This window comes from Berghia stephanieae, chromosome 1 (assembly GCF_034508935.2).
Source record: "Berghia stephanieae isolate SIO BIC M18660-M18661 chromosome 1, UCSD_Bste_1.3, whole genome shotgun sequence".
In the NCBI taxonomy this organism is placed as follows: Eukaryota; Metazoa; Mollusca; class Gastropoda; order Nudibranchia; family Aeolidiidae; genus Berghia; species Berghia stephanieae.
Window position 1 is genome coordinate 19,388,723 of NC_088360.1, and position 27,948 is coordinate 19,416,670.

Below are 27,948 nucleotides of genomic sequence, written 5' to 3' on the forward strand. Positions count from 1 at the left end.
GAAACTCTACTATTCTACATTTAAAGAACTTAACATCTCACAAGCTGTACTTGGTCAAGAAGAATGTGAAAAAATGTAAGTCCTTCTTATTGCACAAACAACTATGCAACTGTGAAGAAAGGTGTGAACCGTGTGCCGAAATAATCATCCATCGGACACGATACAGAAATGCTAGAAAGAGGTATCAACGGGATGCAGATAAGAACGAAAACGCCAACACAGCCCATTCAGTGTTTGCCGCTGATCTGCAAAAAGTAATTTTGCTGCCGAGAATGAATCAGTTTAACAGAATCATTTTCACAAGCAGATTGGTCTTATTCAATGAAACATTTGCACCAGTGGGCTGCAAAAAAAAAGTGAAAAGGACATTGCCGTGATATGGAATGAATCAATTTTAGGACGAAAAGATGAAGACCTTGCATCAGCTTCTTACCTAATATATAAGCGTGATGCCGAATCTGTGACACTCTGACTGGATAACTGTAGCGCCCAAAATATAAATTTACCCTTTATACTATGTTACTTCATCTTGTAAATAATTAGACTACTACAAAAGCAACCACATCACAATCGACTATTTCGAGCCTGGTCATACTTTTATGGCAGCTGACTCCACCCATGCCGGAATCCAAAGAGTTCTGAGACAGAAAGACGGCAAAATCTTTGATCTCAATGAATTTGAAGAATGTGTCGTAGAAGCAGGCTGCCAGACAATGCCGTTGAGGTTTAATGACTTTGCCAACTGGGATTCTGAAGTCAGTAGTTATCTGTTGAGCAAAGCTGACAATGATCCCTACCTAGCTAAGATTGGTTGTGCCGAATTCAGCAAATAGCTTTGAAGAAGATACCTTCAACGAATGTGACATTCTGAAACGCGGATATGTTTTTACGCCAAAGTTTCGTACAAAACCCAGGGGTGTAGGATTTACAAGAAGGATGAGATCGTGAAACAACTTGTGGGTTTGACGCCCCCCTCCCCCCCCCCCCACCAATAAACGAAAGTACTGGATAGACCTACCAACCAGCTCCACGAGTAAAAATCTTTGCAAATCCTACAAGTGAATGTCCCTTCATCCCCCACTGACTAGTTGGAAACGTTGCTCTTCCAAACAATGTGTACGAGCATGCAAATTTATGATCTAAGTTATAATTCAATTCATTATCTAAAGAGAAGAGATGGAATATAATATGTATGTGATAATATTAGCAATGATTACAAAAGCAAACTCCGTGTTAGTGAACTATAACGAAAGAGGGAGAGAAAGAGTACTAGTTATACAAATAATGCTAATCAAATCACTGCAAATGAAAATATTATGAAAATTTACATGACTGGTGCGATCGTTCTGAAATAATAAAGCATGTTCAGCTTGATATCCTATATGTTTTTGATTGGTTTCTTCTGATTATTCTAGGGACCTGTGATTATGATGTTTTTGCTTATTATAGCTTACTATTGGGCGATATGCGTCCTCACATGACACTGTATATCAATATGCACATTACCGCTAAATTAGCCCATGTCTATGACAAACAGACGCAAAAACAATATGCGTCCGTTTGTCACACACTGGATACACATCCGAAAGTGCGATGGACGCATAATATTTTTGCGTCTATCTGTCAAAGACATGTGTCAATCAATTTTCAATCATGGATTTGGCAAAAGGTCTTTTGGTGAATTACACAGTTAATACAAATATTTTGGTTTTCAAGTTCCATGAATAAAATAACAAAAAAAAATTATCTTTAATTGCCTATTAATTCTTTTAGATTTGAGCCAATAGTTACAATGTTATTAATTAAAACAGTTTTTTTGCGTTTCCTGAAGAAGTAGGTTTTCCCGTTATGCGTCTTTTTCTCATATCACGGCATAAATAATGATTCAAAGCCAAAAGAATTCTGCATTAAATTAAAATTGAGCTTTTATATAGCGCAATATCCACTTAACGTGCTCAAAGCGCTTTACAAGGGGTCCCTGGTCAACAGCAACATTTAACATGTAGGACGAGACATGACGCCTGTTAGGCGATATTACAATTTTTCGGACAAAGACAACGCTGTTAACGGCCAGGTACTCATTTTACACCTGAGTTCGGTGAGAGAATGTGAGTAAAGAGTCTTTTCCAAGGACTCAACTATGCGTCGAGCGAGGCTCGAACCCAGGACCTTCCGATCCGAAAGCGAGTGTCATACCACTAGACCACATAGCCGCACAAAACATTAGTTGATTCTTTCTCTATTGCATCTGTTATATTCATTTTAATTCAATGCCTTAAAATGCCGTATCTTTTCCAATCAAATAATAGATTAAATAAATAATAGATAGAAAAAATAGAGACATAAGGAGATTTCTCCACATCACAATCAGAACTGCTGGGCCATTTAGTACGTTTGTATCCAGTATCAAAAAAGTCTTTCTCTCAATAACACAAGCTGATGTAGCCTAAACACACTTCCAGTTCACTGTGTAAAGGCATGGTGAGTCAATACTCCATGAAATAGGCGAATATCGAGTCAATTCCCCCCTGTTACGTGAGAACATTTATAAATGCACGAGGTCACCGATCGTTGAGCGAGTTAGTGGTCCCCTTCCTGATTGGATTAGCCAGGGATGCTCAAATCATTATCGTAGAACGTCCGTGTTGGACAAACCATTCAAGTGGCTAGAACATCGGGTGGCTGACGTCACCATCTACACTCTTCCCCTTCCACAACTGCGTGCTCCATTTCTTCTTCTTCTTCTTCTTCTTCTTCTTCTTCTTCTTCTTCTTCTTCTTCTTCTTCTTCTTCTTCTTCTTCTTCTTCTTACCCCTTCTACTCTTTCTTTCACCCCTCCAATCAATCTACTTATCAACCGCTTTCTTCTACGCCTTATTCTATCATTATTAACCTCCTCCTCCTCCTCCTCCTCCTCTTCATTTTCCTGCTAAAGCTAGAGGTACCTAAATGAGCCAGTAACATGGAGAGAAAAATAAAGTGAGTATATGTGACTCATATATAAGGGAACAACACAAAACAAACAACGTTTCGGCCTTTGACCTTCGTCAGGAGACAAAAAACACAAACATTAATATGTAAATTCACATATTTGTGTTTGTGTTTTTTTTTGTCTCCTGACGAAGGCCAAGGGCCGAAACGTTGTTTGTTTTGTGTTGTTCCCTTAATATATGAGTCGCATCTACTCATTTTATTTTTCTCTCCATTTTCCTGCTACTTTTACGTTTATTTTTCCTCTTCCTCATCTCAATCCTCCTCCTCGTTCTTTTCCTCCTCCTTCTCTTCCTCTTCGTCATTTTCCTGATACTTTTACGTTTACTTTAACTCCACCACATCTCAATCCTACTCCTCTCTCTCTGTTCCTCCTCCCCCACCTCCTCCTCCTCTCCCCTTCCTCCTCCTCCTCCTCCTACTCCTCTTCCCTTTTTCTCTTTTTCCATCACCATCATATTATCACCATCATCACCACCACTACCACAATTACCCTAAAAGCATCACGACCACCACCACCACCATCTCAACCACCACACAACAATGGCTCTACCTCTTCAAGTCATAACTAAATCATCTCATCACCACAATGAATGATCATCATCGTCGTTGCCATTATTGCCATCATTGCCATCATCGGGGAATCAAGCTGCTGACGTGGGCCGCTGGCATCACCATCTTGTGGAGCGAAGGACGTTTGGGTTTGCACCGGCATGTAAGAATTCTCCAGAAAGTTCTTCGGAAGTTGGCGTTGCACAGAGCATAGCACAGTGGGTTGATGGTGCTGTTGACGTAACATAACCAGTAACCTGGAAGATTGGAAAAGAAAAAGAAGAGAAAAATTAGATGTTGGTCAGTACGAACCTAGACAGTCGTTTGATTCTCCATCCCCTCCCCCTCCCCCCTCCGCCCCCTTGTTAAGAGTTGTCCGATTGTTTTGTTATATTCTTGGTTATTATTGGGGCAGCGTGGCTCAGTGATACGGTCTTTGCTTCCTACCCGAAATGTACCGAGTTTTATCACCCGCCGCTGTGCGTTGTGTGGCCTTGAGCAAGTCACCTCGCCCTAGCTCACATTGCGGCACTGCTCTGCGGCTGACGCCTGGGTTATTCCAGTCTTCCCTTGGAATAGACCCTAAAGACAAATTTCCCTTTTGGGATGAATAAAGGGAATTTTATTTATTTATTTTATTAAGACCTTAACATAGTTGCTGATTTGTGCAGCTTTCTACATAACCTCACTGCAAATTGTGCTTTTTAAAAACCGGTTCTTTGGTTGTTGTCCGAAAACATAAGCTTAGGTGAAAAACTAGTTTGAACGCAGGCTATCTAAGAGTGTCGACTTTAGGGCCAGTGTCGAAATTTGAGCCCCCTACCTTATAGTATAGGCAAACTTCACAGGCTTCTCCAAAAATTACCTTACGCCAACAAAATATTTTTTAAAAACAATTTACTTCTCTATAGATAGATCGAAATTGACGTCACTCGGGTCTTCGTTATTGTTATTAGCCAACCACTTTAATGAGTAGCTATCGCTAAAATGTAGCAATCAAACTACAAACGAACAAGGTTACACATAGATTTGTGTGTTGTTACGTTATATCCGGCTGGCTAATGTGAGTTTTTTTTAAAGATAAACCCAATGCATCAAAAACGATGGGCTCGAACCCGGGACCTTCTGGATCACAGTGCAATGCCTTAACCACTCGGCCCCCCCCCCCCCCCCCCCCTTTAACAATTGCTTACAGTGAAATTAGAGATTCTTAGCTCTATTTACGTCACATTTTAGATTGGAGTGTGTGGGGGAGGGGGGGGGGGGGAAGAGCAACAGAAAGTAGTAAAAGGGAAATAAATGACAAAGGATAACAACAAAAAATCGAAAACACATTAAGACATCCTCGTGATGGTCCTTGATTTACTTAACAATACAATCAAGCATAGGAAATGAAGTCATCATATTTTCTCAAAGTAACATAATTGTGCAGTTAAGTGGTCTAGTGGTATGACACTCGCTTTCGGATCGGAAGGTCCTGCGTTCGATCCTCGCTCGGCGCATAGTTGAGTCTTTGGAAAAGGCTCATTACTCTCATTCTCTCACCGTACTCAGGTGTAAAATGAGTACCTGGCCATTAACAGCATTGTTTCTGTCCGAAAAGAAAATGTAATATCGCCTAGCAGGCGTGTTGTCCCGTCTTATATGTTACGTGTTGGCCAGGGATCCCTATAAAGCACTTTGAGCACGTTAAGTGGATGTTGCTCTATATAAAAGCTCAATTTATTTTTTTATAATTTGAGATATCAACTTTCTATTAATATTAGATTAGGGTATGAATTGAGGAAGAAAAAAAAATGACTGTTCTTATTTTTTCCCTCCACCAAGTTCATCTCAATCCCACTCAAAATCTGTTACAACAGTGACCATGTCGGGTGGGGGAGGGGGGAGGGGGAGGAAGAAGGGGTCAACGACTTAAAGTCAAGGAAAAGATCACATTCCGACCCATGTCCAGACTCCTTTGGGAGGCTATTTTCCTTTCATTAAAACCAGACTACTAATACAAATTCTAGAGGCTTGATAGTGAATGCTGCCGTAAGCTGAACAAAAACAACAAAACGCATTAACCCTCTCCTTACCACCTACAGCAAAATCGTCACATTTGTTACGACTCAATATACATTTTTCTTATTAAAACTTATTTTGTACATCAAACAAACTTTGAAGAATGATCTTTGTTTAATTAATAAGAACATAAAGTTGTTTTGTAGAGAGCTTGTTTTGTCTTTAAAAAGCCAATTTTTCTGCTGTGTTAGCCTGCCATTGTGGGAAAATGCTGAAAAGTATCGGTAATGAGAGAGTTAAAAATTCTTTTGGCCATAAAACTTTTCCTTCAGATAATCTATCGATCGAAATGTCAAAACCTCTCAAACCTGGGACTTCCGAAAGTCTCAGGATTGAGAGTTTTTTGACAAGATGAGAGTAATGTTGATTGATCAATAACTGAAGAACGTGTTTTCTGGCTAAAATATTTTTAATATTTATTTTCCTACCCCTAATGAACTTAGCAAATACGTTATGGGAAAAAAAAAAGGGGGGGGGGGGGGTGCGGAGGAGGTTAGAACAATATAAACTTTAGTGATAAGGTCATCTTAAAAATGAATGAATGGGTAGAAAACTTTTAGAAGATTGTATAGAACATTTACATACACGCGCGCGCGCTCAAGAGAGACAGGGGGCTGGGGGGGGGGGGGGGGGTGAGAGGGAGGGGGTTGAGTGCTGGTGACTTGATTCATAGGCATTATTTTTAATGGACGCAGATGGATATACTACTGATAGAAAGGTAGATGGGTTGATTGATGTTTAGATAGGCAAATAGACTAATGGATAGATAGACTGAATATTAGCCATCGGTTAGAACTGTACATAGAGAGATAGAAAAAAGAATGATTGATTGATTGTTTGATTGATAAACACACACACACACACACACACACACACAGAGAGAGAGAGAGAGAGAGAGAGAGAGAGAGAGAGAGAGAGAGAGGAGGAAAGAGAAGATGAAACAGAGAGAAAGAGAGAGAGAGAGGGGGGGGGGGAGGAAATAGACAGATTATAGATAGATAGATAGATAGATAGATAGATAGATAGATAGATAGATAGATAGATAGATAGATAGATAGATAGATAGATAGAAAGAGATAGATAGAGAGAAAGAGTGAGAAAGGGGGGGGGGGGGGGGGGGCGTAATATGATGTTAATGAGTACTGGACTAGATGTAAGTCTGTTAAGAACCAATGTCTAATCAAACGAATGGGTTTTCAAATTCGTTGTCTAAACATGTTCAATGATGAAATATCCGTTATGTAACCATTCGTTGGTTGTGTTAAGTTGGGGTTCATTGGGTAACAGCTTTGTACTCGGTAAAAAATGAATGGCCAGTAAGTACACAGAAACATATGGAAATGTGAAGGGTTCTTCTTATTTACTTTTCTTATGTTAATAAAGGATTATCACATTCATTTAAAATCATTCAAATAATAATAGTATAATAACAATAATATCATTAATAATGATTATATTATTTAAAATGACATTATATTATTATTATTGTTATTATTATTATTATTATTATTATTATTATTATTATTATTATTATTATTATTATTATTATATGGGGATGGTGGTGGTGGTGATGATGATGATGATGATGATGATGATGATGATGATGATGATGATGACGATGATGGACTGTAAAACATCATGTAAAATGAATTATAAATATTCTTATATTTACAATAGATAATGAGTTTATTGAGGGCTACATGAGAAGAAAGGCCGTGATAACCCAAGCATTAAATATTTAATGCAATGCACTGTGCCTTGAATAGTGAGTCATAAATGGCTAAATTCCTTGCTCAAAGAAACAAAGAAAGCGGCTCTTCTGGGAATCAGTGCAACTCCTTATCTACTCATCCCTCTCCGCCCCCCCCCCTCCCACCCTGCCGATGATAGTCTTGATGACGATGATGATGATGATGATGATGATGATGATGATGATGATGATGATGATGATGATGGTGGTGCTGGTGATCGTGATGATGATGATGACGATGACGACGACGACGACGACGATGATGATGATGATGATGATGATGATGATGATGATGATGATGATGATGATGATGATGATGATGATGGTGATTAATTGTCCTACTCTTGTACAGTCACCATCCTCATCATTATCATCATCATCATCATCATCATCATCATCATCATCATCATCATCATCATCATCGTCATATTCATCATCATCATCATCATCATCATCATCATCATCATCATCATCATCATCGTCATATTCATCATCATCTACTACCGTCAACGCCTATGTCATAATTTACCTACTTGCAAGATTTCTCTCACAAATCACCGTATAACGAAATACATTTCTTGATAATCTTAAATCCGCCATTCTAACGCTTCCATAAAATGTTTTTAAAAACTTCAAAAGCCTTTACAAAATGAATTAATAACCAAATGATTATTTTTCTCTTCATTAAATGAATGTGACTAGACATCGAGATAAAACGACTAGGTGTAAAAAGGTGTAAGAATTCGAAACAAGATGTTTAAAAATAAAACCCCAGACAACTTTACACGTAGTTAGTTGCCCAATTCAACAAAGTTGTTAAGGCGTAAACACACTTCAAACACTAATTCCTCCATTTCTTAGCCAGAAGGATAGAGACCCTTTATCTTATTCCGCTCCTATGCATCAATAACATGAGTCAGCTTTCAAGATAGTCGGAGATTGTCTTTCGCTTGGATGCTTCCTTGATCTTTGCGCGTCTTTGGCCTCCATCTACAACTTTCCAATTTCAAGAGTTGCGTCCTTGTGAGTTCAAAAGATCGTCACAACCTTTCTTGCTTACAATTAGAAGAACTTTTAAAGGACCCCTATCTAACATTCTATATTTTATTTATTTATCTGTTTATATCTACCGGTCTATCGATATTCCTAAATTTCTACTTATCTACCTATCTATCTATCTATCTATCTATCTATCTATCTATCTATCTATCTATCTATCTATCTATCTATCTATCAATCTATCTATCTATCTATCTATCTATCTATCTATCTATCTATTTATCTATCTACTTTTATTGTGATTAAACTTATTATCATCAACATCATTTTTGTTTTCATCATCATTATCATCATCATCATCATCATCATCATCATCATCATCATCATCATCATCATCATCATCATCATATATCACATTTATGATTACCATAGCAATAAATGTCGTCATTAGATTTATGGCCATCAAAACTATAATCCATCATTAATAGACGTATTACAATCGCAACAAATATCTTCTCCTCTTGTCTTTATATCATCTCCAAAATCATGATAAAAAAAAATTATAAAAAAGTCAACCACAAACCAAAATTTTAATCTTCTGTTTCAGCAAAACTCCATAAATCATTCTCACCACATAACACATTGAATTTTCATCATCATCATCATCATCATCATCATCATCATCATCATCATCATCATCATCATCATCATCATCATCATCAATTTAAAATGTTCGAATCACGACTTTTCTGCCAGGTTTACACAAGTAAACATGTTTACTCAAAGATTTTCCAATCTTATTGCTAAAATGTGATGTCCAAATATCCCAAGATGCTTGCATGCATTTTCCAAAATCCACATAGATTCTGGTTTTTTCTGAGAACCCTGCGATGTTAACACCCATTCACCTCCAAAATCCCCAGTGTTGGAGTCTCCAAAGGGAATCATTCATGTCAGCGCCATCCATGTTATAATGCATGTTCCAAATATTATAATAACGGGAAATTTATCACGCTGATTAAAAAATAAATAAATAAAAGAAATACTCATGGCATTTGTCATTATCTAGATTTATGGTCCAGCGGTTTGTGCGGGCGATTGGCTAAAATTCTTTCTCTTGCATGTCATTCTTCACATCCAGACTAATTATTAACTAGTAGATTTTTTGACCAATCAAAAGATGGTGATTTTTGACATACCCTCAAGTTGTGCGGCTATGTGGTCTAGTGGTATGACACTCGCTTTCGGATCGGAAGGTCCTGGGTTCAAGCCTCCCTCGGTGCAAAGTTGAGTCCTTGGAAAAAAAAACTCTTTACTCACATTCTCTCACCGTACTCGGGTGTAATATGAGTACATGGTCGTTAACAACGTTGTTTCTGTCCGAAAAATTGTAATATCGCCTAACAGGCGTCATGTCCCGTTCTACATGTAAAGTGTTGCTGTTGTCCAGGGACCCCTTGTAAATCGCTTTGAGCATGTTTAGTGGATATTGCGCTATATAAAAGCTAAATTTTTTTTGGACATATCCTCAAGTTAAGCCCACTCGGACAAACGTGGCTGGTTCTTGCTAACAATTGAATGAATGAAGTGGACGTCACTCTGCTCTTTGCTGAGTTATTAGTCGAGTTTTTTTTTTTTTTATCGGCCCTCATGTCGACCCAACAGTGATTGGTACGTAACTGGTTCTGTTAAATCGGACGAAAAGTACTTTGCGAAAGACTAGCGTTCTATCCAAAGGGTAACAAGCAAAGTTGCAATTGTCCGTTTCCCGCTATATAAAAACGGGATAAACTCCGGCATAATGGGGATATTTGCTACTTTAATTATAAAATACAATTTTAAGCATTACCTTAAGCAATTCCAATTTTAAAAACCCAGATACAGGAAAGGGTTTAGTCTAAGATTACCCAAAAATTCCAATTTTAAAAACCCAGATAAAGGAAAGGGTTTAGTCTAAGATTACCCAAAATTCCAATTTTAAAAACCCAAATACAGGAAAGTGAAGTCCCAGATTTCAAAGTTTTTAATAATAATAATATATCTTTATTGTCCCCCAAAAAAGTGGCAATTTGTCATTTGGTTACACATTCATAACAAAACAATATTGACATAGACACACTCACACAAGATGCACACTAGTAACATAGTAGTTATCGTAAAAAAAAAACCCGGCATCAACAACAACATCATCACCATCATCATCGTCATCATCATCATCATCATCAACATCATCATCATCATCATCATCATCATCATCATCATCATCATCATCATCATGTGGTTTGACAAGGTGAGGGTAATTTTAATCGATCGATATTTAAAGGGCGAGGTTTCCGGTCAAAATTTTAGTCTAGCATAATTCACCTACAACTGTGGCAGGTTTTGGAATCATAAAAGACAAAGACATAAGATAAAGGAAGGACTGAATTCATTGGACACTTTGTTGTTATTTTTTTAAAACGTAATCATAATCATTAAGTGTTACTTTGGTCAAAAGATGTTTAAATACCCTGTTGTTTTTACAAATATAAATGTATAAAAACAAATACAAACAAAAAGAACAGATCGAATCGATGTATGTATATTATTAGTAAAACAAAATTGAGCTTTATATAGCGCAATATCCACTAAATGTGCTCAAAGCGCTTTACAAGGGGTCCCTGGTCAACAGCAGCATTTAACATGTAGGACGGGACATGACGCCTGTTGGGCGATATTACAATTTTTCGGACACAGACAACCTTGTTAACGACCAGGTACTCATATTACACCTGAGTGCGGTCAGAGAATGTGAGTAAAGAGCCTTCTCAAAGTACTCAACTAGGCGCCGAGCGCGAGGCTCGAACCCTGGACCTTCTGATCCGAAAGCGAGTGTCATCCCACAAGACCACATAGCCGCACATATAAATGTATAATAACTAATACAAACAAAAAGAGCAGATCGAATCGATGTATGGATATTATTAGTATCTACATAACATTGTATACAAACAAATGTGTGGTGGCCCAGCAAAATCGGGTATAAGACGCAAGACACGAAAAGCCGTAACAGGCTAAAATAGATGAATTTGGGGTAAACTATCAAAATTGAGTTTTTTCACTCAAGATTATCTCTGATTATCGATCTATAAGTGTGTGAAAGCATTTGCATGATAATAAGCCATAAATATTTTTATTTTAATATTTATATGACGTGGGTGTCGATAAACATTGACAAATTTCCATCCAAGTTGATGCGGAGGATGGGTTTGAACCGACCTCCTTGTACTGAAAATATTTGCCTCTTCGCCGGTCTGAAGCCTCGACTATCGCACATCAATGAAAAGGAAATTCTTTCTTCTCTTGATTATTGCCTTGTGCGCATGGTTATCTTTCTTTGTGTTGTACTGCGCATACCGTAAACCTAGGCACGGTTCACCGATCCGTAAATACAAATTTGGTGTCCTTAAAAGGGCTGAAAATAGAGCAAAAACAGCTATTTTCAACCTAAAAACGACTCATTAAAAAAATCAAACCCTCATACGTATATTTTAAAAATGATTTATGTATATTTACAAATTTTACTTTTTACATAGGCTTTTTTAGTATCTCAACCTTTAGTGTTTCTACGGTAAACAACAACCACTAACCACAACAATCATGGCGTTCTTCGACGATTCTTCCATTGCACTCTTGCTAAATCTTAACAAAACAGACAATGCCGCTCACCAAGAAATGATAAATGATTACTTTTCTTCAAGAATCGAAGACAAAGATTCATCATCTGATGAAGAAACAAGCCCAGGTGAGTTTTATTTTATGCTTTAAATGTTTGTTTTGGGCTGGTCGATCGAGTGCCAAATTTCAGGACTTTGCCACCACACAAATGTTCAAGTTCGTGCATATATTTTCCTGTGAAGTTTTTCTTTGATTACCAATGAGGTGACTAGTTCAGACTATATCCTCACAGACTATAAACGTTTACGGACTGGGAGACAGAGAGAGAGAGAGAGAGAGAGAGAGAGAGAGAGAGAGAGAGAGAGAGACAGAGAGAGAGAGAGAGAGAGAGAGAGAGAGAGAGAGAGAGAGAGAGAGAGAGAGAGAGAGAGAGAGAGAGGAAATAGAGAGGAATGCACAAGAACAAGCAATTGAAATTCCCCATGATAATAATGATGTAGAAAGTACCATTTAATGCATGTTTAATCCCAAAGTTCTTGATATTCCGCCTGTTGATTGAATTTCGTCCCGAAGTCAAACCCAGAAATATTCCAAGCACAGCTAAGCCGGGAATACAATATTAAAATTTCAGCCTCGTGTGTATTTAATCTGAATATCTCATTGGAAGCAGAGATGAAGTCGAAGAGAGAATACGGGATTTTGTGTGTCTTTGATCAAAATGCCAGACCAGCTGTAATGAATTCCTTTCCTTGCATCCAAATGAATGGCATTCTCTTTTACAGTCTGTAATTTTTACACAAAATTAGGTCTTTGTAAAGACCGCTTCGCCCTGACGAAACGCCTTTTAAAAATTTGGCAGTATTTTTTAAAAATTAAGACAACCCTCAATATCCATACATTCCGACGTGTACATATTATGCAGGTCTGACACCCGAACCCATTTATGGGCCTAGTTTAATTTAACATTGTTGTAATGAACAATATTTTGCGTCATTAATTTTAGATTTCCATTACAAAAATGAGCCCATAAGGAATTGGGTTATCAGACCTTCAAATAAGTGCACGTCGATACTTCTCAAATCTCAGTTTCACTGGGTGGGATCTTTTGACATCCCAATGATGGGCAGGGATCCCTTGTTGTGTCATTTATCCCCCTACATCTGTTTTATGACATGCTTTCTGTTCTTGTCTTGGAAACAGTCAAATGTAAAAAAAGTTTTAGTTTTGGAGGGTGATATTTTTTCCTTGTGCATCACCCCTCTCTTATTTATTGATGGTCTTATATTTTTGTTTTGCACACATCTTGGAAATCTTTAAATGTGTTCCTCTTAGTGGGGTCATGTGCTGGTGTCTGGAGGAGACTTTTATGTGATCTCAAACTAAGTACATAGATGGTATATACTCTTGGGGTGTACACCTGTTCCTTATTTGAATCAATCCCCCTTTGTCTTACTTTTCTTGGTTGCTTTAATTGTAATTCTAGAATTTTGACTTCCCCCTTTTCTTCCTTTTAATGGTATTACCTAAATATGTTACAGGCGCTGCAAAACAAAATTTCAAATATGCGGCAAGCTGAAGATTTACTTAATTCACCGATATTTGAAGTTAAAGATTTATGACCAAAATGAGAAAAAGACGTTTTGTTGTGGCCAGCGCTTTCTGATATTTCCTTTGTGCTCTACCCTTTGTGTTACATTTTTGTCGCTTTTATTAAAACCAGAATAAATGAATGTCTGCATGTATTTTCCAGTACGAATACATGTTCCCGTCTCAGAACTCGGTAAGCTCATTGAGCAATGTTGAATTATATGAAGATCTGATTAAAAATGGATGGCACAAGATCGGACACCACGCCAGAAAGAACTAAGATTTGAGGAGTCTGTTCACCTCAGTGCACTGGATCCGTATCTAAATAAATAAAAATAAAATAAAATAAATTCCCTTTATTCATCCCATAGGGGAAATATGTCTCTAGAGTCCATTCAAAGGGAAGACTGGAATAACCCAGGCGTCAGCCGCATGATCAGTGCAGCACCGCGAATTGAGCAAGGGCGAGATGACTTGCTCAAGGCCACACAGCGCAGCGGCGGGTGATCGAACCCGGTAACTTTTGGGCACGAAGCAAAGACCGTACCGGTGAGCCACGCTGCCCCATAGATCTAAAATGCATTCATTTTAAACTGTGCTCATTACCAGCCGTCAGGTCAAGGTAACACTGGAGTGAAACACTCTTCTCTTTCTTATCTTTGACCATTAATTCTATTTCCGTGTAAGCTGGTAATACTGCTGTACTCAAAAAGATCGCATTTTAAAAAATGTTTTTAATTGTCCAGAAAACTCGTCCTTCAAACATCGATGGATTAAAACGCCCCTCATCTGTCCAAAAACTCGAACCTGGAACATCCATGAAGTCCCAGGTTTGAGAGATATTGACAAGATGGGGGTGGGGGTCATTTAAATCTATAGGTATTATTCAAAGGACGAGTTTCCTGGTCAAAATTTTTTAAATGTGTTTTCATCAGAGTAAGGCATAATCGTAACTAATGGGTACACCAAATACCTTGTCGGCAAGAGCTGCTCCAAATTGGTGATGTATGTTGTAAAACAACATTTTTCATTACAGCCTGAAATATTTGCTTTACGGAGAGTCTATTCGTCCTCCAGGTCGTATTTCACCGGATCTTGGATAGCTCATACGGTAGAGTCACGCTCTCACCGGCCAGGCGGAGTTGTCGTAGCAGTAAGGTCGCGGGTTCAAACCCCCATCACCGCCGCGAAAATTTTGTATTCTCTATAGACTTATTTCCAGCAACGTTGATAATGATAATGTGCTTATATTTTATGATACATATAGTATAGCCATCATCAACGCATTGCTTCGTTCTTTGATGTCAAGTAAGGTAAGTTGGTAACATCTGGGATGATCGAAGGAAAGAGAGCTAGAGGAAGACAAAGAGTGACTTATCTAAATAACCTAAGAATGGCTAAATGTGACTTTAAAAGTAACACAGATTTCATGCGCACCGCAGAGGATCGTGCTTCGTGGAGACAGTTGACCGGCAACGTGCTCAAGAGCGCAAGCCACGATGGATGATGATGAAGGTAATATGAAAGGTCGCATTCTGGATGCCGATGATAATGATAATATGCTTAAACCTTATTACCTCTATTGCTTAAATAAATGGCAATCTAATATCGAGCCATTTCCATTCCGTAATAACACGAAAGGTAAACTTGTTGACTTAGATGTCAACCGTTATTCGGTGTTGAAAATGTTGACTTAGTGGCATCATAACGAGTTACAAATGTGCTATTGATCTACCAATTTGAGGAATTACAAATTAATGCACTAACGGTGCTGACACCGAAGTGCACTCGGGTGCGCTTTCATTTGCACCGTATAATGCCGGGGTAAATGGGAGATTACCTTTAGAAATAGACACCACAACAAACCGCTGCCTTCAATTGGATTGAGTAGTCTGATGTCACACCGCCCGGCAACGGCGGCCATCTTGGTTCTAAACAAAGAAAATCATTACTTTTTATTCTTCATGCTGGCTAGAACTTTTCATATGGCTTGTGATCAGAATGTGTAAAAGTCAAAACATTATCAAATTTATGGGTTTTTTTTTCCTCTGGATACGCTTTTATGCTCGCCGGAGAAATATTTCATACGGGCGTCCGCCATTGCTCCGATAGTTTAGAGCCAGTGTTACTAAGTTACCATGCGTCATTAGGAAGGAAGTGACGTTACGACTGTTGAAGAGTATTTCTGACCCCCCCCCTCCTATGCCATTTCTGACACCCCCCCCCCCCCCCATTCCCCACCCCACCCCACCCCACCCCTTTTTTTTTCCTATGCCATTCATTGTGCACCTGTTAATCTATAATCACACAACCCATCATCAAAGCGTTTCCAAGCTAGACATAGACAACGTGGAAGTATTTACTTACTTGTCAATCACTTTTATCTCCCCCTTACCGTCTGTTTTCATTGTCCGTTTAATCTCTTAGACAAAATGAAGGTTCTGACAGTGGAGACTTCACTCTATTTAAGAAATAATTCTCCAAGTCATTGATTGCTACAGCTATTCTGTGATGATTAAATTTGTTCAGCCATGACTATAGTCATTTAATAGTGATGAGGTGAAAAGTCAAATAAATGTTACAGACATAAAATTACAAAAAAAATTGAGCTTTATATGGCGCAATATCCACTGAAATGTGCTCAAAACGCTTTACAAGGGGTCCCTGGTCAACAGCAACATTTAACATGTAGAACGGGACAGGACGCCTGTTAGGCGAGTTTACAATTTTTCGGACAAAGACAACGCTGTTAACGACCAGGTACTCATTTTACACCTGAGTACGGTGAGAGAATGTGAGTAAAGAGCCTTTTCCAAGGACTCAACTATGCGCCGAGCGCGAGGCTCGAACGCAGGACCTTCCGATCCGAAAGCGATTGTCATACAACTAGACCTCATAGCCGCTCAAGCCGGAATGTCTACGCGAAAATCTTAACTACTTAATTACTTGCTCTGGAAAGACAGGAATTAAAAAATTATTATGGCCAGAAAAAACGTGTCCTTCGAATGTCGGTCACTCTAAATGACTCTCATCTTGGCAAAAACTCTCAAAACCTAGGACCTGAAGGAGTATATCATTATTATTATTATTATTATTATTATTATTATTTATTATTATTATTATATTATTATTATTATTATTATTATTATTATTATTATTATTATTATTATTATTATTATTTATATTATTATTATTATTATTATATTATTATTATTATTATATTATTATTATTATTATTATTTATTATTATTATTATTATATTATTATTATTATTTTATTATTATTATTATTATTATTATTATTATTATTATTATTATTATTATTATTATTATTATTATTATTATTATTATTATTATTATTATATTATTATTATTATTATTATTATTATTATTATTATATTATTATTATTTTATTATTATTATTATTATTATTATTATTATTATTATTATTATTATTATTATTATTATTATTATATTATTATTATATTATTATTATTATATTATTATTATTATTATTTTATTATTATTATTATTATTATTATTATTATTATATAATGAATAATGTTCACATAATATAAAATGCATCTTATTTCATAGAGGTACCCTTAATTGCTACCACTCTATAAATCACCACATAGCAATAACTCAACATTCAGACGAACGGCAAACCAATGCCACATTAGAATGAACGGGAAAATCATGCTAAAATGTCATCTTTTCTTTAACAAAAAGCACCACAAAAAAAGAAAAACCAAAGTTAAATCCTGTCGTCTAGCTTTTAGTTATAAAATCATGCGACTAGCCATAGATTTGCCATCTTTTTTCTTTAGATCGATATTTATTGTTGATTTACAAAATGTCTAGATCTAATCCTCTTTACTCTATTTCCTACCTTTTGCTTTAACGAAGATTAACAAGAGATTTCGCTTTGAAATTCTTAACAGAATCATTACCAAAAGTAATAAATGATGATGATGATGATGATGATGATGATGATGATGATGATGATGATGATAATATATATAATATATAATAATAATAATAAATAATAATAATAATAAATAATAATAATAATAATAATAATATAATAATAATAATAATAATAATACTCCTATAATAATAATAATAATAAATGATGATGATGATGATGATGATGATGATAATAATAATAATAATAATAATAATAATAATAATAATAATAATAATAATGATGATGACTATCATCATCCATCGTGGCTTGTACTCTTGAGCACGTTGCCGGTCAGCTGTCTCCACGAATCACGATCCTCTGCGGTGTGCATGAAATCTGTGTTATTTTTTAAAATCACTTTTGGCCATTCTTAATTTAAATATGTCATTCTTTGTCTTCCTCTAGCTCTCTTTCCTTCAATCATCCCAGATATTACCAACTTTTCTATTCCGTCTCTTCTCCACACATGTCCCAGAAACCGTAACTGTTTCTTTCTGATGGTATCGATCAACATTCTTCCCTTTCTCACCTTCTCCAACACGAGGAAGTGTTGAAATAACAACAACAACAACAATAATAATAATGTATAATAATAATAAAATAATAATAATAATAATAATAATAATAATAATAATAAATAATAATATAAAATAATAATAATAATAATATAATAATAATAAAATAATAATAATAGTAATGACAATAATAATAATAATAGTAATAATAATAATATAATAATAATAATAATAATAATAATAATAATAATAATAATAATAATAATAATAATAATAATAATAATAATAATAATAATAATAATAATAATAACAATAATAATAATAATAGTAAACTAAAAAACAAACCTCACGCAATCTCTCTCTTTCCTTCTTCCCATTCTCTCTCTTTCTTTCTCCTCCCTCTCTTCTCCCTCTCTCTCTCTCTCTCTCTCTCTCTCTCTCTCTCTCTCTCTCTCTGGCTCGCTCTCTTTTTCCCCCTCTCCTCACCACTCACTCTTTCTTTCTTTCTTTCCACCCCCCTCTCTCTTTCTCTCTCTCTCCTCTCTCTCTCTCTCTCTCTCTCTCTCTCTCTCTCTCTCTCTCTCTCTCTCTCTCTCTCTGTCCCTCCACATAAGACGGATATAATAAACGCAGCATCTTTGATGTAGCTTATCCTGGCGAAATCTTTGTCTCAACCCCTCAGGTTATCACAAATTAGTGAGATGATTAGGTGAGAAAATCTTCATTAAATTCCTCTCTCTCAACAGGATCACAGAATAACAAGTGTTTACTTATGAGGGAAGATTTAAAGAAAAAAACAGTGTAGAAAAATCCAAAATATATGAATTTTCGATTTTAAGATTTCTTTTAATTGATCGGGTATAATGAGTAATGGATGTTTGTTTTATAATTTTATTCTGCACTTTATTGATGCTATGCGTATAGTTGAAATACTCACAACATTCGACAGTCGAATAAAACGTACCAACACCCAGAACTATGTGTTTCCTTTCATGTTTATGGTCTGATTTATAGAGTTTAGTGTGAACTAATCATTAAATGGCTGTCTAAAAACAATAACAGAGCTGAGTGACGTCAGTTTTGTTCCATTTATAACATATTAAAGCATTTCTATACTACTACTACTACTACTACTACTACTACTACTACTACTACTACTACTACTACTACTACTACTACTTTCTCTAGCTACTATTACTACTACTACTACTACTACTACTACTACTACTACTACTACTACTACTACTACTACTACTACTACTACTACTACTACTACTACAACTACTATTACTACTACTACTACTACTACTACTACTACTACTACTACTACTACTACTACTACTACTACTACTACTACTACTACTACTACTACTACTGTATTGTGGAAATTGGCACAGATTGATACGAATATTTTGAGCCATCAACGATCACAATAATTCCGGTAGTTCAGTCTGTAGGTGCACGCAAATGAATCTTGCAACTGGGCGGGCAGATGTCAATTCCCATAGTCAAACGACTTATCAATATATCGGTACGGCCTTGAGACGGCAGAGTATCTAGTCGAACGGTGTGTTGTGACGATGCTACCCGGCGGGTTTGCGACGGTGCACGAATGCGGACCGGACTTTGCTGATTGGGTCGATCGCCATAACATAGTAGTGTGAGAACCATAAGAGGCTGCTGCCCTTGCAGGTTTTATATATATAATCATATGAGCCAACGAGTGATAGAATTGTCCTTAATTCTTTAACAAAAGGTTTACAAGTTAGGCGTATCTATATCAATCTGTAAAAAAATAGCTATATAATTTTCAGATTTGCCAGTATTCCTGTGCTCGGTGGCAAAAAGTCAACATGGATTATACCGTAGCCATCGTTAACATATAGATAGTATGCGCTTGGCTTAGAAGCTCATAACATTGCCATCAGGAAGTATAACGGACCAACACATAAAACTGTGTGTATCCATGAACGTTTATAGTCAAGTTGATACCGTTCAGTGAGCATTACTCATAAACGCGGATGGCAAAAAACAATAACAAAGACCTGAGTGACGTCATCTTTGAACTATCTAAATAGCCTGACACAAGAACCCTCTAGGACTGGCAGTTTGACCTCATATTTTTAGGTTTGTGTAGCGTCAAGTGAGCAGCTCGTTAGTACAGCTCATGGAACAAGTTATTTCATTGGTTGAACTATTAAATACAACTCATGATTTGTTTTCTTTTGTGGCCAAAGACTGGCATTTTGACGTCATTTTTTGGTCAGTGTCAGGCTATAACTTTACGATGGCTACGATTATACTGAACAAGTTTGACCCCCAAGATTATTTATTATTTTAAAAAATCGATTATTGCCTATATCATAATTACTATGGAATGCGTTCATTAATTGATCTCTGCGTTAAATAATTTTTTTTTTTTACTATCTGCTTGTTTACTCTCATGAGCCTTTAACCAATGGCATGATACGATATGTTATTAACTAGTTTACAGGCGAACTATGGAAAGACAAATATTTAAAATGTTGAGTCTTCCTTCATATAGGGAATGAGATTAGCGGAAGAGTAGCGTCTCTTGATTGGACGTCACCCATAGTCTGTGACGTCATCGGCGGAAAAGTTATTAGAGAGAGAACGTCATGTTGGTTGTGCGCATTCGTCTCTCGTCCTCTTTCAAACCAGGGAGTTCGCGCAGTCAAAGAAAATTAGGCTTATCTACTACAAAGTACTTTCCACTAGATCTAACAGTCCCAGCTATCCAAAATCGCTGGATGGACAGAAGGTAACCCCCTCTCCCCTCCCCCCTCCCCCCGCCCCCCAAGACTCGACTACAACCGAAATCGATATCAGTCCCTCATATTCTTGTTAAGCAAGCGCTCTATCCAATGGATTATCGGTACCCCTATTACCCCTAGTGCAGGGTAGATATTACCCCTAGTGCAGGGTAGATATTACCCCTAGTGCAGGGTAGATATTACCCCTAGTGCAGGGTTGATATTACCCCTTGTGCAGGGTAGATATTACCCCTAGTGCAGGGTTGATATTACCCCTAGTGCAGGGTAGATATTACCCCTAGTGTAGGGTAGATATTACCCCTAGTGCAGGGTAGATATTACCCCTAGTGCAGGGTAGATTTTCTCATAGCTAACTTGAAAATTCAATTCCAAACTCCACTCCAATTGAATTTTTTCATTTTATTCTATTCTTATTTCTTTTTTTTTCTTTTTTTTTTTTTTGAGGGGGGGGGGGGGGGGGGGTTATAGATTGGAAGACTATCTAAACGACCATGTATATAAGAAGAAGAAAAAAAAACCAACCTTCTTGACTTTGAGTGCCAGTTGGGGGGGGGGGGGGGAGGCTGTAGATTGGAAGACAATCTAAACCATGTATATAAGAAGAAGAAGAAGAAAAAAAACGACCTTCTTGTCTATGAGTTCAAGTTGGGGGGGGGAGGGAGCCTTCTCGCCTTTCTACGTGCCTTATTATCCACTACGAGATATGCACGGGCAGTAGGTAAGGACACGAGCGCGCCTCAACCCTGTTGCGTGAGGTATCAATTTAAAGATGAGATAGGCAGATGATCCCTGGAAGCCATTATCGGCTGAGCTTCTGATTATTCAAAATTAAAGACGAGAAATAAGAAGAAACGAAAAATAAAGAATAAATATATATAGAGAGAACAATGAATGAAATCTGACGTTTTAGATTACTGTCGTAAATTGGAAAAAAAAAAAAAAAAACGCCGTTTATCGTTTTGGTAGGAAATCTTTGTTTACTTCAAATATGTCGATGAATGAATGTGAGGCGTCGCCAGAATAGTGTATTTTGTCGAGGCAAGCCAAATACTCACCACCCCCCCCCCCCCCTCTACCAAAAAAGAATAAATTGTAAAGAGGTTGATCAAGAATATTACATTTTGGGATTCCGTACTTTAAGAAAATATGATAATTCTCTAAATTCTTCTAAATTCTAAATTGAGCTTTATATAAATACCCTTATAAACAAAACAAACAAGAAAAGTTTTTTTGTCATTGTAGAGCAGACTATGTGAAAATTCCGTCAGGCAACTTTCCGATTCTGTAGCAACTACGTCTTAAGGCAAACTGACACTGCATTTTGATCAAGTCACATTTGTGGTCTCGTTTTCAAATCCCGATGGAGACTATGAGGGTATCCCCAGGCTCTGTATTATGATTTAAAGAATTGTTGACAGTCAGCTGATCAAAACATAACGCACAAGTTGCTGCTTGAAGCTCGAAGAAATAGATGGATAGCAATAAATAGTCACATGGAATGGAATCCTCGATTTGATTAACGAAGACAGAAAGATGTTTTAGTTTCATTCATCGTGTTTTGTGACAAACAAGGGGAAACTCGAAACGTCCACATCGTCTGTGTCCGCTGATTAAATGAAAATAAAAAAATAAAAATAAAATTAAGCTTTAATATAGCGCAATATCCACTAAACGTGCTCAAAGCGCTTTACAACGGGTCCCTGACCAACACTAACACGTAACATAAAGAACGACACATAATACATTTTTTTTTCGACAGAGACAACGCTGGTAACGGCCAGGTACTCATTTTACACCTGAGTACGGTGAGAGAATGTGAGCAAAGAGTCTTTTCCAAGGACTCAACTATGTACCGAACGAGGTTCGAAGCCAGGACCTTCCGATCCTATAGCGAGTGTCATACCACTAGACCACATCGCCACACTTAAAATAAAAGCTTCAATTCTATCTGACCATTGTTATTTAAAACATAACACAGCAGAGTGGCATATGGCTTTAGTGACCCACCAGCTCAATCTGGTGTTATTATTGAACGGCTGCGTTGTGGTCTTGTCGTATGACACTCGCCCTCGGATCGGAATCTCTTTGGATCGTGTCCCGCCGTGAGTGAGTGGCGCATAGTTAAAGTCATTGGAGAAGGCTCTTTACTCACATGCTCTCACCGCGCTCAGGTGTAAAAAAATTACGGAACAGGCACCAATGTAAGACAAAGAACTGAACAAGTGTATATGAAAGGTACCAGACAAAGCAAGAAAGAAAAATACAAGAAAAAAAAATACGAAAAAAAATACAAGAAAAATACAAACTGTAATTTTTTCTTGTATTTTTCTTTCTTGCTTTGTCTGGCACCTTTCAGTCACACTTGTTCAGTTCTTTGTGAAATGGGTACCTGACTGTTAAAAGCGTTGTCTGGCACCTGACCTTTCATACTCACTTGTTCAGTTTTTTATCATAAACCGGTGCCTGCTCCTTAATAATTTGATATACCCATTAACAAAAAATAATTTATGTACTTTTTATTAGTATTATGTGCAGAGTTTTAACAAGTTTACAATGTAAAACCCTACAAACTGTGGAGGGATCCTCGAAAATATTGGAGGTTTCCACAAGAAGAAGAAGAAGAAGAAGAAGAAGAAGAAGAAGAAGAAGAAGAAGAAGAAGAGAAGAAAGAAGAAGAAGAAGAAGAAGAAGAAGTAGAAGAAGAAGAAGAAGAAGTAGAAGTAGAAGAAGAAGAAGAAGAAGAAGAAGAAGAAGAAGAAGAAGAAGAGGGACGCTTTTCTAAACGGCATAAATGTAGGTGTGGATAGCGTCAATTGTACAGCGTCCTTTTTGTGACCAGGAGGAGGTGCCGTAACAGTATAGTCCTGGCCTCTTTGTCGGAGAGCTTGGTCATATATTACTGACGGAGAGAATAAAAAGCGGCATCCTATAAAACATGGCATCTTCAAACACAGACCTATTTTCATCTGTTTTAGTTTGCGATAGTTTTTATGATAAAAACGATTCATAATATTCGACTATCACGTTGAATCGAGCGATACCGATATTTTCATGACAATATTTCTCCCGTTTTAAGACCCTCCTCTGTTAGGGGTGTGTCTTTTTTTACGAAACCCACCGAAATCCAGTCCCAGGTTCACTCCCCACTGCTACCTACTTCACATAACTTTGTCGGGTTTCGTCGGGTTTCGTAAAAAAGACACACCGCTCTGTTAGATCGTTTTTCGAGATCAAGATTCGGTCGGAGATCAGGACCCAGCTTGTTTGTTTTGTTTTTTTTTTCAAATATTTGTACTTGAATCGTCTTTGTATTGTCTTAGAATTTACTCTTGCCACATGGATCACAATCGGCTATAAAAGCAAAATAGCAGGAACAATACTAAGCGACGTACTCTTATTCCCAGGTCTGATAACCCAATTTATTATGGACTCATTGTTGCAATGGAAATCTAAAAATAACATGACGCAAAATATTGTCCATTACAACAATGTTACACTAGGCCCATAATTGCGTTCAGATGTCTGACCTGCATATTTGTACACATAATACTCAGATACGGTTGTCTGACATCGGCTGGTTTCATTCTCCTTGTGTCCAGTATGCAAAATTTAAGCTTAAAATAAGAAAGAAAAGAAAATGATGCGAAAAAGAGGATATTATTATAATATAGAATTAATCAGTGTTTTCTCTGCCATCATAACAAATGCCTGAGAGAGAAATTAGGTCACACACAGCACAATGAGTTGTAACATATTCATTCCCAAATAAATATGCAAATGAGCCGATCAAAGTAACGGATACAGAATGTGGCGTGCTGGGAAATATCGGTTGTTATGGTAATCAAGTGGTTGCAGTAATGTTAACTCGATTTTCCGATACCAATCCATCACTCAGTGTGTCTAAGTCATTCGGGCCAGTGTTTCAATTAGACCGAAATGTAAACACCAGTCGATATTTTCGAAATGTGATACTTTTTGCGATACCAACAAACGGATTCTGGTCGCAGAGATAAACCGACTGATAAGGAAGCTGACTTTCCGATTAACAGTAAAAGTCAATCTTGGCAAATTATTAAATATATGCGACCTGTCGCCACAACACGGTATTATGTCGGGGTAAACCAAATGTCGAAAAATAAATTTTAAAGTTAAAATAGAGATACATGTCATGTACGTTACGTTTTAGCCTCCTCGTGATTCCATATTCTTCATCCTAATAAATTCAACAAAAAAAAGTTGGCTTAATTTTCTAATATCTAGCTATAGATAGTTCGAAGTTGACGTCACTCATGTCTTTGTTATTGTTTTTTGCCATCCGCATAATTTATGAGTAATTCTCACTAAACTGTATTAACCTGACTATAAACGATCATAGTTACACAAAGTTTTGTGTGTTGGTCCGTTATACTTCCGGATGGCAATGTTGTGAACTCCTTAGCCAAGCGCATAATATCTATATTATAAATTCAATTTTCTTCATTTAAATTGTCCCGACTTACTAACCGTTTGAAGACTATCAGTCATATAATAATATATATTATGTAAAATTTCATTTCAGTAGTTCAACAATCTTATTATCAAAAAATCCCGCCGGTAACCTCAACCAATATTATATCTTTTCAAAATGTATTCTTTTTTACAATGATTAGTTCTCGAATTTAACAATTTGACATGTTAATAATTATCACAGCGGTCAGGATAACATTATGTGTCAAAATCTATTTTGGGCTAAAAACGGGATGCCTGAGGAGGGAAAAATCTTATGTGCGGCTATGTGGTCTAGTGGCATCACACTTGCTTCGGATCGGAAGGTCCTGGGGTCGAGCCTCGCGCTCGGCGCATAGTTGAGTCCTTGGAAAAGGCTCTTTACTCACATTCTCTCACCGTATTTAGGTGTAAAATGAGTACCTGGCCGTTAACAGCGTTGTCTCTGTCCGAAAATAAATTGTAATATCGCATAACAGGCGTCATGTACCGTCCTACGTGTTAAATGTTGCTGTTGGCCAGGGACCCCTTGTAAAGCGCTTTGAGCACATTAAGTTGATATTGTGCTATATAAAAGCTAAATTTTTTTAAAAAGCACAATTTATGTGTCAAAATCTATTTTTGGCTAACAACTGGATGCCTGAGGGGGAAATTCTTAAACTGCTGTGGGTTTTATTTCACAAAGAATGAAAGTGAAAGGGACGCGTCGGAATTTTCTATATTGCGCTAGATACAGTAAAAATCGGATTTTTATCAAAACACAAGGGTATGATAATGTTAGATCAAGTCCACCATTGCATTCGGTTATCAGATTTATATAAAGATAAGTGTAAATTATATAGTATATTTTAATCTGTCGCATGTGAGTTATAGATAATTATATTAGCGATGATGATTGTGATGATGATGATGATGATGATGACGACGATGATGATGATGATGATGATGATGATGATGATGATGATGATGATGATGATGATCTATTTACTAATAGATCTAAGATCACGTGACAACAACGTAAATAACGCTTTAACGATGTTTTACAGGACAATGAAACATTCAAACAGGATTTGAGATATTTACAATAAACTTTAAACTTGTCCCTAAGTATACATTGCATTTTAGATTTTATTATATTTTCGTAGACATATATAGATAATACCATTGCAACAAAAGGAAAAGGCTTGCTCTTTAAATCGATGACAACAAAGTAAAATGTCTTATCGGAACACAAACGAAACACACTTTGATTGGGTAAGGTGCTTGCCAATGTCTACAATGTAGGTTACGAGCATTGTGTAATCGACTATTATAGTTTATTGGAGACATCACTTGTAATAATATTTTTACATGATAATAATACTGATAATGATTTTGAAGTTAATGATTATAAAAAGGTGATTACGTAAATTCGGCTCACTTATTTCAAAATTTGACTAAATCCCCCGCTCCTGTTTTTTAACAGACAAAATAAAATTAAGAATAAAAATGAAAATAAAGAACAGAACAGAAAATAAAAGAAACGAAACGAAAACCAAGAAGTGGCAAGATCATTATAACCTGTTGTCTGTCCCCAAGCGATTACGGGGAGGCGATCACACATCATTACTCGCGAAGAAGCGGGGTCTTCCACACAGATTGGTCAAAGAAATTGGCCATTTCCGATTTCAGAGACCGAACAGAGACGCATATCACTAGAGGCACAGATCAAGAACTTCTCGGCGGACTTTAGATGACTACGAGAAATGACAAGATGGCCCCGGGGGGTTTCAGGCACTTGAAATAAAAGAGGAAGCAGCCGCATTTGAGGTTGAATGGGTTCGACACTATGAGGTGGTTGGGGGGCCTGGGAATTTCATGGACGAGTTTATCTCTTTGGATCATGGCGTGATGCCCGTTGGAACATGAAATGAAAAAAAAAAAAGTACTCGTCATGACAGTCGCGTTCAACATGTCGTGAATGTAAAATACCCCAAGGCACTTTGAAAACAAGAGCCGGATGGATTGTGATATTTTTCGATTATAAATTTTACAGTATTGTAAAACTGAAGAATGTAGGTTATGTCAAAAATGGGTTTTTACACAAAAAAAGAGTAGGGTAGAATGTCATGATTGATGAGAAATTGGAATTGAAAACTGCATGATAGGGCAAGATGAGAAGGAAGTGGAGAGTTTTTAAGGTTGACACATTGAAATGAAACACTTTACAGTTACATATTTAGTACAATACGATTACATTTTCAAGTATGATATGGGAACAGATAGGAGAGATTGTGTGACATTTTCAGATAGGTTGGGTAAACAACGATAGCACCGCTCTCCATATATTATGTTTAATACGTTTGAACCAAGAAGGATAGATTCGTCTTTTAAGAAATAACAACTTTTTTAAAACTATAAACCAGTCTCATGAAATCTAATTTTTGGTCGTGAATAATATTTGCTTACAACACTGGCATACTCATAAAAAAAGCTCAAACCTAGGACTTCCATGACGTCATTTAGCCATTCAGGGCCATAAGGCCCATAAAGCCAGAGGTTATCCCGGTCTCAATTACGTGAAACGGACAATAGCAATTACCTG

The 27,948-nt window shown here is 36.9% G+C and overlaps 2 protein-coding genes across 2 annotated transcripts in view; both read right to left on the reverse strand.

Annotated features, from left to right (window-relative positions):
- Nucleotides 1-27,948, reverse strand: part of LOC144970012 (cap-specific mRNA (nucleoside-2'-O-)-methyltransferase 1-like) — a 425,811-nt gene that overhangs the window by 158,053 nt on the left and 239,810 nt on the right. The window lies entirely within an intron of this gene.
- Nucleotides 3,424-27,948, reverse strand: part of LOC144970019 (muscarinic acetylcholine receptor M5-like) — a 286,770-nt gene continuing 262,245 nt past the window's right edge. The window contains exon 5 of the mRNA XM_078909194.1: nt 3,424-3,800. Coding sequence (XP_078765320.1) covers nt 3,625-3,800 — 176 coding nt within the window. The 3' untranslated portion in view covers nt 3,424-3,624. The remainder of the gene's footprint in view (nt 3,801-27,948) is intronic.